This window comes from Mytilus trossulus, chromosome 4 (assembly GCF_036588685.1).
Source record: "Mytilus trossulus isolate FHL-02 chromosome 4, PNRI_Mtr1.1.1.hap1, whole genome shotgun sequence".
NCBI classification, from domain to species: domain Eukaryota; kingdom Metazoa; phylum Mollusca; class Bivalvia; order Mytilida; family Mytilidae; genus Mytilus; species Mytilus trossulus.
This window is the reverse complement of record NC_086376.1, coordinates 94,271,610-94,285,213: the sequence shown is the minus strand read 5'-3', so window position 1 is coordinate 94,285,213 and position 13,604 is coordinate 94,271,610. Positions and strand designations below refer to the sequence as shown.

The 13,604-nt window shown below is 30.7% G+C and overlaps 1 protein-coding gene across 4 annotated transcripts in view; it reads left to right on the top strand.

Annotated features, from left to right (window-relative positions):
• Nucleotides 1-13,357, top strand: part of LOC134716375 (rhotekin-like) — a 34,217-nt gene extending 20,860 nt beyond the window's left edge. For 3 of the 4 annotated variants that reach the window (XM_063579341.1, XM_063579343.1, XM_063579342.1), the window contains 11 exons: nt 959-1,008; nt 2,381-2,434; nt 3,672-3,792; nt 4,519-4,678; nt 5,048-5,079; nt 7,172-7,269; nt 7,621-7,730; nt 9,051-9,176; nt 9,649-9,814; nt 10,928-11,041; nt 12,513-13,357. In XM_063579341.1, the coding sequence (XP_063435411.1) occupies nt 959-1,008; nt 2,381-2,434; nt 3,672-3,792; nt 4,519-4,678; nt 5,048-5,079; nt 7,172-7,269; nt 7,621-7,730; nt 9,051-9,176; nt 9,649-9,814; nt 10,928-11,041; nt 12,513-12,643 (1,162 nt within the window). In that variant the 3' untranslated portion in view covers nt 12,644-13,357. Of the gene's footprint in view, nt 1-45; nt 204-958; nt 1,009-2,380; nt 2,435-3,671; nt 3,793-4,518; nt 4,679-5,047; nt 5,080-7,171; nt 7,270-7,620; nt 7,731-9,050; nt 9,177-9,648; nt 9,815-10,927; nt 11,042-12,512 lie in introns of those variants that run through there. The other variant, XM_063579344.1, reaches the window with a different exon arrangement.
• The last annotated feature ends 247 nt before the right edge of the window (nt 13,358-13,604 follow it).

The window sequence follows — 13,604 nt, the reverse complement described above, 5'->3', positions numbered from 1 at the left end:
GGCATACATGTCAGAACTAAAGGAAAGGAAAACAGCTCAGGTTTTAGGTAGACAAACGTAAGTCTTACATTATGGCATACATGTCAGAACTAAAGAAAAGGAAAACAGCTCAGGTTTTAGGTAGACAAACGTAAGTCTTACATTATGGCATACATGTCAGAACTAAAGAAAAGGAAAACAGCTCAGGTTTTAGGTAGACAAACGTAAGTCTAACCTTACAACATAACAAGAATCTAAAGACTTACATTAAGGACAGCTAAGATTTTGAGATCAGATTCAATTTTTGTTTTCAGATAGTTGGCTAGTCTTTTTTTAAATTTCTTACTTAAAAATTACTTGCCAGCTGTCTGAAAACAAAATTGAAGTGGATCTCCAAATTATAACAAATATAAACCTCCTTTTTAAAAGCAAGCTGAAAAAACATGAAAGAAGTCACAGATTTTAACAAATATTACCAATTCCACTGCTTTCTACAGAAGGTATAACATGTATGCACCTTCTTTCATTGAATTATGTGAATAAAGCATCAAGTAAAAGAAAAAAAACTTAATTGTAGTGAATGCACATGTTGTGTCCTATTACATGTAGTAAACAAGATGTGGTTTGCCTTGATTTGTTGACTTTCCTATATAAATAAATATGTTACGTGTTTACCCTGAGGGTACATATACTTGTAATGATGTATGGGTGGTAAAATTGTGCACTATTACCCTCAAGTAAAGTACATCAGAAATAATATGGTCAAATAACTTGGCCAACCAGTAAAGGTGCAAACATTGTAAGGAGATGATAAAATATTGATATAAAATGGAAAGTGTTTTATGATATCATAGAAAAAGTCTATATTTGAGAGTGTAGTCTACTTTTATTTAACCTTTAATTACCCCAATATAAATACCCAATATATGTACAAATATATATGATTACATGTGTTAATGTCAGATTTTGTATTTTATAGGTCAGTGGAGGGTAACCAAGTGCCATGTACAGCCAGAGTGTGTGTTACAGGTATAAATACTCAGCAATATTGAATCAATTTACCAAGAACATTTGATCTAAATCAAGTTAGATAAAATTCTTTTCTAGAAATAATGTGCAAAATTAATAACTCAATGTTTCCCTTGGTAGCAGGAATGTAAATCAAACTTCTAGTTCTGTTAAAACATCATTTGACACTTTGAATGTTTGATGAAGAAACAAACATGGAATTTTAACCTGTAAGGCTTAACAATGTGAAAAACATTATAGCAGCAAAATGCTCTACAGTTGAACATGTTGAATGAGTATTTATAACCAATGCTCAACTTTCTGTTTACTGAATACTAGTTTTTGGTGGAGTTTTGCTTAGTCTTCAGTTTTCTATGTTGTGTTTTGTGTGATATTGTTTGTCTGTTTGTCTTTTTCTTTTTTAGCCATGATGTTGTCAAGTCTTGTTTTTTCTATTTATGAAGTTTGAATGTCCCTCTGGTATCTTTTGCCCCTCTTTCAAGCTACAACTTGTTTGAACTACTATAAAATATACAGAAGTTTATATGATAATACATACACCACTGTTTATACATATAATGTTAAAATCTTCTACAAAAGGCCATTAGAATACATAAGTAGTTTGTTTATACTGGTAGCTTATCAGTATTGTCCTTAAATAAGGTCATTTTGTTTGTCATTCTGGAATATCCAGTTTTCAAGTCACCCATTACAAATATTTGTTATCTCTTTTTAATGCATTTATCTGGAAGTGTCCATATCCAATCATTCGGTCAATATTTGTTTGTCTCACTTTTATTTTCTTAGGACTTCGTGTAATCTTAAGATATCAAAATCTTTACATGTCATTTATTTCCCTTTCAATGTAAGACTTAGATTGGGGTTCTACGAAAAATATGGAAAATGAAGTACATGTAATATTAAATTATTTTATGTGAAAAATAGAACATAAAACTTGTCTTTCCTTAAAGAATGTCTGAGATGGTTCATATTTACCCAAACTTGTTACAAATAGAGCCTTTCACTAGTGGCTACTTGAGTAAAAATGTAATAACAAAACATATCACATGTCTTCATAAAAAAAAACATGGCAGTCCTCACACAAAATTAACTTACAGAAAAATGATATAACAGTCATTTTGAGTTTCTCAAGGCTTTACAGTCCTAATGCAAATCTTTGTATGACTTACAGAAAATCTCAAAAGGAAGTCATTTTTGTCAATAATTACCTGTCCAAAAATATAAATGTATTAGGTCATTAGGAATTAGAAAAAGTTGACAATTAAGGCTGTCTTTTTCAAGCATAATAAGTTGCTATAAATTGCTATTTTATAAATATTTCTTTTAACTGTCTATTGATAGCACCTTTATGTTATTTTTTTTTATTTTCCAGATTTACGAATACCTTTGATGTGGAAAGATACAGATCATTTTAAAAACAAAGGAGGTTAGAAAATTGATGATTTACATTAAGAATTCATTTGGAATTGTTTGTATGTAAGATATATTGAATTCATAATAAGAGATGGGCAGAATAGATATATAAAGGATTGATGGGGAGACCAAATTATATACATTTACCGGGGACAATTACTTGGTTATAACCATGAATTGATGAACATCAATTCTATTCCTGTACCTTGTGCAAACAGTTGCTGGAAGGTCTTCATCAGATAAAGATAATGATAATGCCAAATGGACAGCACATTATATGTAGAGTGTGGTTAAGATAAATTATGCTTTTCAATTGATATGATATAATAACCTTAATGCATCACATAATAGTTTGACTGGTGATTACTGAGAAAAAATAAACATTACAACTTACAACTAGAACAACAAATATTATTCATTAATGCAAAATAAATGCTATCTTCATGCTTCAATGCTCACATACACTATGATTAACATAATTCTTTCTTTTCCTTAATTTAGTAGTTAATCAAAACCAATATAAATACCTTACTGGATACAGTTTTTTCGAAATGATGTGTAGACATGAATTGAAAGATGTTGTAATAAAACAGAATTTCACAAACCCCAACTAATCCATTATTTCTCCTAGAAAAGTTTAGTTATCAGTGTTGTCAGAATTATTTTGTTTTTATGAATACTTTTATTTATCTTCATCATCATTCACTAAGACATATATTAACACAGATTGATGCTATCCTTAGAAGTTAGGGTAAATATAATGATAGCAATTTCAAGATTAATTCAACGCTAGCAGAAACAGTAATTCACATAATTGGTGCTAAATAATTATAATAAGTTACAGAGGTTAGATAGAAGTAATTAATTATGATTATAGTCTTTAAATAACCAGATACAAAAGATCATTAATAATCATTATAATCTGTGAAACATGGAGTTAATGAGTTATTTTCAAGGGTACCAGTTATGATGGAACAAGGATCAATATTATTTTCATGGATATTCATGGATATTTCATGGATATTTCATGGATTTTTCATGGATATTTCATTCCTTGGTTTTGTCAAAGTCTGCATGCAAGTCTAAAAGAAATATTTTTAGAAAGTTGAACACTTAAATTCATGGTTCACCTTTCCCCACAAAAAAAATGCTACTTTACGAATAGGAATCCACAGTAGTGTAAATTGCGTGATTAAAATGCAACTTATATTCTAAAAATTAAATATCTTTATAAATCTGACTTTTTACAGACTACAGGAGATATGCTGTATTTTGTCTGGTGAAGATTGATAGTGATATATATGATACCTCCATGATAAACAATGTAGATAGGAGTATGACAGACTTGACGTTTGACGATACCCTTGTCTTGTAAGTATATGTACAACAAAATACATTATATCAATTTACATTGTAAACTTCACTAAGGAAAGCTCTATTCATAAATTGAACTTGGTATTATTATTTACAGATTTTAGTTAATTGATTGATTATATAACACTCAAGCTTTGTTTCTAGAAATATTTCAAACATGACTTAATACACCTTATCGCTATTCCCGGCTGCCCCTGCCGCTTGAACTTTTGACGTCAACAACAATCACTTTTCCATTGTGGCGTCAGATATTTTGTTTTATGACGTCAACATTTTACGGGAACCTGTGTGAAATCCCGCAATGGCGGATAAATAGCGATAAGGTGTATATAGATTGAGAAAGGAAATGTGGAGTGTGTCATGAAGACAACAACCAAAGAGATCAGAAAACAGTATAAGACAACAACCCAACCAAAGAGAGCAGAAAACAGTATAAGACAACAACCCAACCAAAGAGAGCAGAAAACAGTATAATCTTCATCACAGCAAGAAAATCCCCTGGGGAGGGCTTCAGCAATCTCCTTAACAAAAAAATAGTTAAACAAAATACATTCATGGAGCAAAATGTGATTTTAAAAACAGATTTGCAAATCATAATACATAAATATAAAAAGATGTGATTTGATTGCTAAAGAGACAATTCTCCATCCAAGTCATCATTTTTAAAAGTAAGCCATTATAAATTTATAAAGTTCACATAATTAAATTGTTTTTCCTTTTCAGTGAAAATGTTCCTCATGATTTCGAATGTAAAGTAGAAATATTTTGCCATAAGCTGCATGAAGATTTAACAATTGCCAGCACTCCAAAGAAACTGAAGAAAAAGATAAATGATTTGTCTGGTTCTGTAGGGAGGAGTGTAGGGAAACGATTGTCAGGATTAGTATGTATATATATACATTATCACATGACTTGTGTCACGCTCTTTTTTCATCAGTACTTGACCAAAGTATAATTCAAACTTTATTTTGGTTAATAATTTCTTTTCTTAGCGAATCTTTAATGATAAAGGTGTCAGATAGTATAATTTAAATCTTGGCCCTGGATTCCATAAATAATTTGAGAAATATTTTTCTAATGATGATGCATTAAGGGTAATGTACTTTAGAAAGGACTGAATGATTTATTAGATATAATTGTAATAAATAAAAAAATGACATTAAATATTTGGCAATGTGACATACTTGAGACGGCTACCATCAAATAATATATGACAACATAGTGATCTTAATGTGCTTTGTTTTGATTTCAGCATGATACAGACATTATAGGAAATATGGTTCTGTAAGTATAGGAGTTATATATTGCATGCTCTGGATCATCTGTTTTATCAATAATCTGTCCTGTTTGCTGCTGTTTTACATTTAGTTGATTATTGAATATATAATCCTTTAGAACAAATATGGACTTTATCTTGTTTATATTTATAAATAGGTAGTATCCATGTACATTTGTTACCATATACATATAGAATAATAGGTAGTTGAGTTTTTGATACTGACTATATCATGTGGAATATCTAGATGAGCCTGTTAGGGCCAGTTAAGATATTCAACATGATATAGTCAGTATCAAAAACTCAACTACCTATTATTCTGTTTATCGGTAGTTATGACGTCACGCAATGTATTGCCTAATATTTTCAGTGATACAGCCAGTACGGTGATACTCGAAAATATTAGACAGTAAGATCAAAGGGAAAATATATGAATAACCGATAAAAAGGAAAATGTGGTATGATTGCAAATGAGACAACCATCTTAAAAAGACCAATAGCAACTATAGCCACCTTCAACAATGAGCAATGCCCATACTGCAACTTCAACTATAAAAGACCGAAATATCACAAATATAAGATAATTCAAATGAGAAGTCAAATGGCCTAATTAATGTATGAAAAAATTTACAAAAATATGTAACACAGGAACACATGACAACCACTGAAATACAGGCTCATGACTTGGGACAGACACATACATAGGGATCTAACCATTCTCTTAATTCGGTACAGTGGTGTAACAGTACAACATAAGAAGGAACTATGAAAATCAGTTGAAAAAGCTCATCCAATGGTAAAAATAAGATAGATATAACAAAAACATTTGGATGTGACTGGTTACTTGAAGTTCAAGTATTACTTGTTCATCCCAACAACAAAAATACAGATCTACAAGTACTCTCACTTACTAACAATTAGTTCAACTAATATAAAAAAAATCATTCATCTAAGACTAAATTATCAATCAGTACACATCCAACATCAAATGGATTTGGTGTAAAGACATCATAAACAGAGGCCAGCATTCACAAAACACATTGTGTGATGTAGTTTTAAAAATAAAGAAAGTGTTATAATACCAGTTGCGGATCCAGGGGGAGGGTTCCGGGGGTTGGAACCCTCCCTTTGTTGGGACAATCAACGCATTTGAATGGGGACATATAGTTAGAACCCCTCCTATGTCGTGGATTGGGAACCCACCTTTTTAAAATGGCTGGATCCCCCCCTGTAAAACTCCATCAAAAAGCATAAAAACAAACTAGTTATTAATAAACGCTCACACTACTGAAAGAAACGTACTGCAATTTTAACATAGAATAATAAGGTTTTCTCAATAAAATATATTAGAGTGGGGTGCTCATTTTCGCCAGGGACACAATTTCGCCGTTTTAGGATTTTGAGGTGTAAAAACTTCAAAGGATGGCTGAAATGGAAGAAATGTACTGGTAATTATATTTTTATAACAAATATGATATTTTTTTAAACTGAAACAAAATTGCCGCTCCTACCGAAAATGACCGAAAAACAGACAAGGATTTTCATACAATTTCCTGAATAAAAAATATGATTTCAAAGAAGTATTTCTAAGTAAATATTTGATTGAATGCCCTAATTGTGAATTCTTTACACCTTTGAAAAGTCTTGCTTTTCATCTATAATGCAATTGATTTGATAAAAATTGTTAAAAGCTGTGATTTTTTGGTTTTAAATAGATGTGTAAAAACGGTGAATATGTGTCCCCCATTGACAAAATATCCGGAAATTTCAAGCACCCTTTAATCTAACTTTTCAGATGATTTTTTTCAAACAAACACGTTTTCAAGCTTAAGAATATTTTGCATTTGAAGTTATCTTCATATAGAAATATCAGTATTCTTCAAAAACATTTAGACCTGACCATAAACTGTAGAAAACATGGAGAGATGTGGCGAAAATGGGCACCCCACTCTAAAGTTGAAAGGATCTTGTAGTTATATGTTTCTCAGGTCATGTTGGCATATTGAACAAATGTTTTATTTTTCAGTGGACCACGATTTGACATGGTGGCCCAAGGGACTATGACACTGTGGCATATTGAACAAATGTTTTATTTTTCAGTGGACCACGATTTGACATGGTGGCCCAAGGGACTATGACACTGCTAGGTGTGAATGATTCGGTTGGGACTTTTGATTTAGTTGTGGAACCAGTTTCAGGTACAGCTTAAATACTTATTTATTTTTTTAATCTTTAGGATGATGTTTTTGTAATACATATGTCCCCCAAAAACAGGAAATTTCCGCAGTTACTGAGTTTAGGAGAACACCAGACAATAGGTTTATAAGAAAATAAGGAAGTCAAAAGAAAACAAATAAACGAAGAAATATTAGTAGATTATTGAAAAACTACAACTGACAATAATCTTTAAAAGGTGTTGATAGGAAGTAAATAGTATAATCTAGCATATTTAGCGAAAAATGGTCTATATCAATAAGTAATGAAGTATTCATCGTACACATTTATATTTGACATGACGATTGCTTCATGAACTGACATTTTATTAACAGATAGTAATAGTAGCTGTGAGCTTCCATTGTTTGGTCATTACTGCTGTAGAATTGTGGCTCAACCTCTGTCACTAATCAATCCAGTCCATACAGGCTATTTAAATCTTCAGGTAAGTTTCTGTTGTCTCCCAATATCTAGCTTTCCAATAGTTTGTTTAAAGGAATTCTCATTGGATATGAAATTGTTATTTCTTTCAACTTACAAAAATATAATATAAACAACAATGTGTCCCTAGTAAACCAGTGGTGGATCCAGGGGGGGGGGGGGGTACTGAAATTGGGGAAAACCCTTATTTTGCATTAGAATTAGAAAGATTATATCATAGGAAGCATGTGTAGTTAGTGTTTTAAATTGAGTGGACTTCAACTTAATCAAAAACTATCTTGACTGAAAACCTGAAGTGGGACAGATGGATGAACAGAATGATGAACAAACAGATGCGCAAATCGAAAAACATAATGCCCTAATAAATAATAAAAACCGGTATTGAAAAAAATAGTAGTTTTTATAAGCCATTGATGACAACTTATTTAGCCATGTAAATTATGAGTGGTTTCACAAATCTAGACTAAAGACTTCACTACATTTCCTGTACATGTGTCATTTCATATAATATATGGTACAATACAGTGTGAATGTGTAATCTTTATTTTTTTTCTAGGAAGATGATGATATAATATATAGTACAATACAGTGTGAATGTGTAATCTTTATTCTTTTTCTAGGAAGATGATGATATAATATATAGTACAATACAGTGTGAATGTGTAATCTTTATTCTTTTTCTAGGAAGATGATGATTTAATATATAGTACAATACAGTGTGAATGTGTAATCTTTATTCTTTTTCTAGGAAGATGATGATATAATATATAGTACAATACAGTGTGCACGTGTAATCTTTATTCTTTTTCTAGGAAGATGATGATATAATATATAGTACAATACAGTGTGAATGTGTAATCTTTATTCTTTTTCTAGGAAGATGATGATTTAATATATAGTACAATACAGTGTGAATGTGTAATCTTTATTCTTTTTCTAGGAAGATGATGATATAATATATAGTACAATACAGTGTGAATGTGTAATCTTTATTCTTTTTCTAGGAAGATGATGATATAATATATAGTACGATACAGTGTGAATGTGTAATCTTTATTCTTTTTCTAGGAAGATGATGATTTAATATATAGTACAATACAGTGTGAATGTGTAATCTTTATTCTTTTTCTAGGAAGATGATGATATAATATATAGTACAATACAGTGTGCACGTGTAATCTTTATTCTTTTTCTAGGAAGATGATGATATAATATATAGTACAATACAGTGTGAATGTGTAATCTTTATTCTTTTTCTAGGAAGATGATGATATAATATATAGTACAATACAGTGTGAATGTGTAATCTTTATTCTTTTTCTAGGAAGATGATGATTTAGCCAAGTGGAGAAGATATTGGTGTGTTTTAAAGAATCTAAAATTAGATTTTTGGTCATCGTCAGATGATGTAGAAGTCACAGAACCTCTAGTCACAATTCCAATCACCAAAGTAAGAATTCTCTTCTATATTTGTCGTAATTGTAAATGATAACGAAGTCCATCTTTTCTTTCTCTGGCTCACATACTGATGCCGGCATTTCTAAAGGTTGCATTTTAACATAGGTATTGGCCTGGAATTTTTTAACTTAAACATAAGTGAACAACGTTTATAACCAATTTTACCAATATACTTTCAAGGTATAGTACATTTACAAGTATGTACTCACCTGTGTTAAGCTGCAAAGGCAATTAGGAGCATATATAAAATCAGGGCAAATGAAAGAATGACAATTAAAAAAAATTGGCGCAAATGTCATACACCCTTATAAAATTGTGGCAGGATTAACATAGTTCAATTATCACTGAAAGTCAAGTGTTTTTTTGGTTGAATTTTAACAAAAAATCAGTGATATTTACATTTTCGGTTTTCTATAAGAAGTTAAAAGAAGGAAGAAAACAGTGTAATTTTGTTTTTATTTCAGAATACTCAGATTAGTAGTGCGGATCCCAGTAGAATTAAAAGATCTCATATGTTCCATGTACGGACTTGTGAGATGGATTCTTTTGGGTTGTTTACAATGGCCACTGATAATCAGGAAGATCTTACTAAATGGTGGGATGCTCTACAACAACATTTGTTAGATCAAGGTCAGTTATTATATACAGCAAACCAGTTGTATATCATTCTGAAAACAGCTTTAGGCAATGTGGGAGAGATACAATTTTTACACATAAAGATCTTGTCAACTGAACACAACATTTATAATTTGTTGATATAACAGCACTATAATTATACTTCTCCTAAGATACATCTGCTTAAAGGGCCCCAGACCTCATACATATTAACTTAGCTATGATATTGAATTAATATTGTTTTTTATGAAAAAGGAGATCACTGATCTAAATCAGTGATAAAATATTTGAGTCTGACATTCTGTTAGTATTGACACTACAAAACTCAACAACTTATTGGTTATTAAAGAGAAAATGAAGTAGTCGATACTATTTATAATGCTTTTTTGTTACACCCGCTTTGATTATTTGTAATATCTTCAATTTTTCACTTATTCTTACTACATTTGTATAAACTTCAAGATTATAATTCTTTTTTTAAAACCGTTTTTTTTCTAAAGTGAATATTGATTGATTAAATATTTCTCATTGATGTCCTGCCATGGCTTTGTTTGAATTTGTTCGTTAGCTTTTTGGTCATGAATGTTTGTCTCTAATATTTAATTAACTGTGCATTTGTATTCAGATATCGCAGATCAAATTTATTCGTTCATTGTGTAATCATACGTTTTTTGATTGAGTTAAGTCTGCCAATTGATATTTTATCGTATGTTTTTCTATGTTGTGATGTTATGCTATTGTTTCAGAAAAAGGGAGAAGGTTTGGATCCATTAAAACGTTTAATCCCGCTGCAAATGTTTGCACCTGTCCTAAGTCAGGAATCTGATGTACAGTAGTTGTCTTTTGTTTATGTAATATATACATGTTTCTCGTTTCTCGTTTTGTTTATATAGATTAGACTGTTGGTTTTCCCATTTGAATGGTTTTACACTAGTAATTTTGGGGCCCTTTATAGCTTGTTGTTCCGTGTGAGCCAAGGCTCCATGTTGAAGGCCGTACTTTAACCTATAATGGTTTACTTTTTAAATTGTTATTTGGATGGAGAGTTGTCTCATTGGCACTCACACCACATCTTCCTATATCTATTGTTCTTTTATAAATATACTAAAATGAGATTTTTACTTTTAGTGTTGTGGAAACAAGCTTGTGATCATGTAATGGATATACCATCTCCATCTCCATCCAAACGTAAACCATCTTTTCTCAGGAAGAGTTCTATTTATGATGACACACCTATATCAGGTAGGAATCTTCACAGTGTGGGAAGGGAGATAATTTTATTGTGATATTTTTTGTCTCCCTTACCTTACTTGGTTTTGGCACCACTATGTCAATGATATAGGATGGCAAAAGATATTCAACTAAAATTAGAAATAAGAAACTTAACAACCTACAATAATTGATTACTTTGTATAATTTTATAATAGAAAATGAATTACCAACCAGGAACACTAGAAAGATTCTAGAATTCTCATTCTTTCAACTGAAGGAAATCCCACTACACATGTATTAATAAAAAGTAGACGGGTTGCTAGATTGATATCATTTATAAACTGAAATATACAAATTCATGTAGCATAAATGCTTGTAAAAAAAGGAAAGATGAACACTAGTAAAACTCTTAAATTCTCATTCTTTCAACTGAAAACAAATAATCCTGCTATGCTTGTTTATATTAACAAAATTAGCGTAGGTTCTGGTATAAAAATAAAAAGATGATTTTTGTCGAACCTGCAACTTTTGTTGCAGAAAGCTAGACATAGGGATAGTGATCCAGCGGCGGCGGCGGCGGTGTTAGCTCACTTCTTAAAAGTGTTATAGTTTAGAAGGTAGAAGACCTGGATGCTTCATACTTTGTATATAGATGCCTCATGTTACGAACTTTGCGTCAGTCACATGTCCAATGTCCTTTTCATGGTTCAGTGACTACTTGAAAAAAAAGTTAAGATTTTTTGTAATGTTAAATTCTCATTTATTATAAGTAAATGGATAACTATATTTGGTATGTGCGTACCTTGCAAGGTCCTCATGCCTGTCAGGCAGTTTTCACTTGACCTCAACCTCTTTTCATGGATCAACGAACAAGGTTAAGTTTTCGTGGTCAAGTCCATATCTCAGATACTATAAGCAATAGGTCTAGTATATTCAGTGTATGAAAGGACTGTAAGGTGTACATGTCCAACTGGCAGGTGTCATCTGACCTTGACCTCATTTTCATGGTTTAGTGGTCAAAGTTAAGTTTTTTATTTTTGGTCTATTTTTCTAATACTTTATCATGTTTATGCATTAGGTCAACTATATTTGGTGTATGGAAATATTTTATAATCTATATGTCGGTTATGCAGGTTTTATTTGACCATTACCTCATTTTCACGGTCCATTGCTAAGTTTTAAGTGTTTGTGTTTTGGTCTGTTTTTCTTTATTTATAATTATACGCAATAAGTCAACTATATTTGTTGTATTTAAGAATTGTTAGCTGTACATGTCTGCCTGGCATGGTTCATCTGACCTTGACCTCATTTTCATGGTTCATTGATCAATGTTTCATTTTCTTGGTTAATGTTGAGTTTATGTGACAGTTGTAATAAAGCTTTATATTTAGGTCTATCAAGATAGTATCAAGGATTAGTAAAGAAGGCGAGACATTTCAGTGTGTGCACTCTTGTTTTTATTTTTGTAGATTTTAGTTCATATTACAATTTATTTTTGTAGACTCTTCATCAAGAAGCAGTATTTCTAGTGACATTAAATTAGAAGATGACCAATTAAACGAGATGCTATCAACATTGATGGGTGAAGCCAAACAGATCAGGGGAGACAATCCATCAACCAGTACCAGCTAGTATTTAATCATTATTACAACCAATGTGTTCATTTTCATCTTTAGTTTATTATGCATTTTACTATTTATTTGGTCAAAAAAGTCATTTTGTGTAACTTCTGTTTACATTTATGTAAAAATACACAGTTTTATTTATTGAAGTAATTTTTATATATGTTTAAGATTATTGTTTGAATATTTCTAGATTTTCATCCTTAAAACTATTTTTTTTAATTTTTGTTCAGTTGCATTTACCTACAGAAGTTTTACAAGGAAAACAAACATGATTCTGAGTTTGAGGAATTAATATTTCTTACGATATTTCAATACTGGAACTGTTGTTAGCAAATTGACTTTGTCATTGCCATTTGCAAGAAAAAGTGTAAATGATTATAAATAGTATACACAGATGACAAAATATTTTAATAATAAAATCTTCTGACAGGCATTGTTTGTTTATCATTTATAGTCTTATAATTTTTATACTCATTTACACCATTGTTTTATGAGAATTTTATTTACATTGTAAATATTCTATTCTATAGTGCTACATGTAAACTATTCCATGTAAATAACACTCTCTAGTCTTTGTAAAAAAATCTCTTTGCATTGTCTTTGTGCAATAACAGATCATGTCATTAATATATAAGTTTTGATTTTCTAAAAAGGTAATTTCACAGATAAGTGAAATGACATTCAGACCTTTTTTGTTTCTCAATGTATATAGATTTTTTTTTACAAAATAAACAATTATGAGTAGGATGATAAAAAAAAAATTATTTGCCCCAAAAAAGTACAAATTCCAAAGTTACCATACATGATCATTAATTTGCTCTATCAGGATTAAGTAGAAAAGGTGTAAAAGCTAAAAATTAATCAAGCATTTGATGAGGTATCTTTAATTCTTTATTCCCCTTGTTCTGTGTATAAATAAAATTAGAAAAGTTTGGGCCCACCATAATAACAAATTTATATTAGGTGGA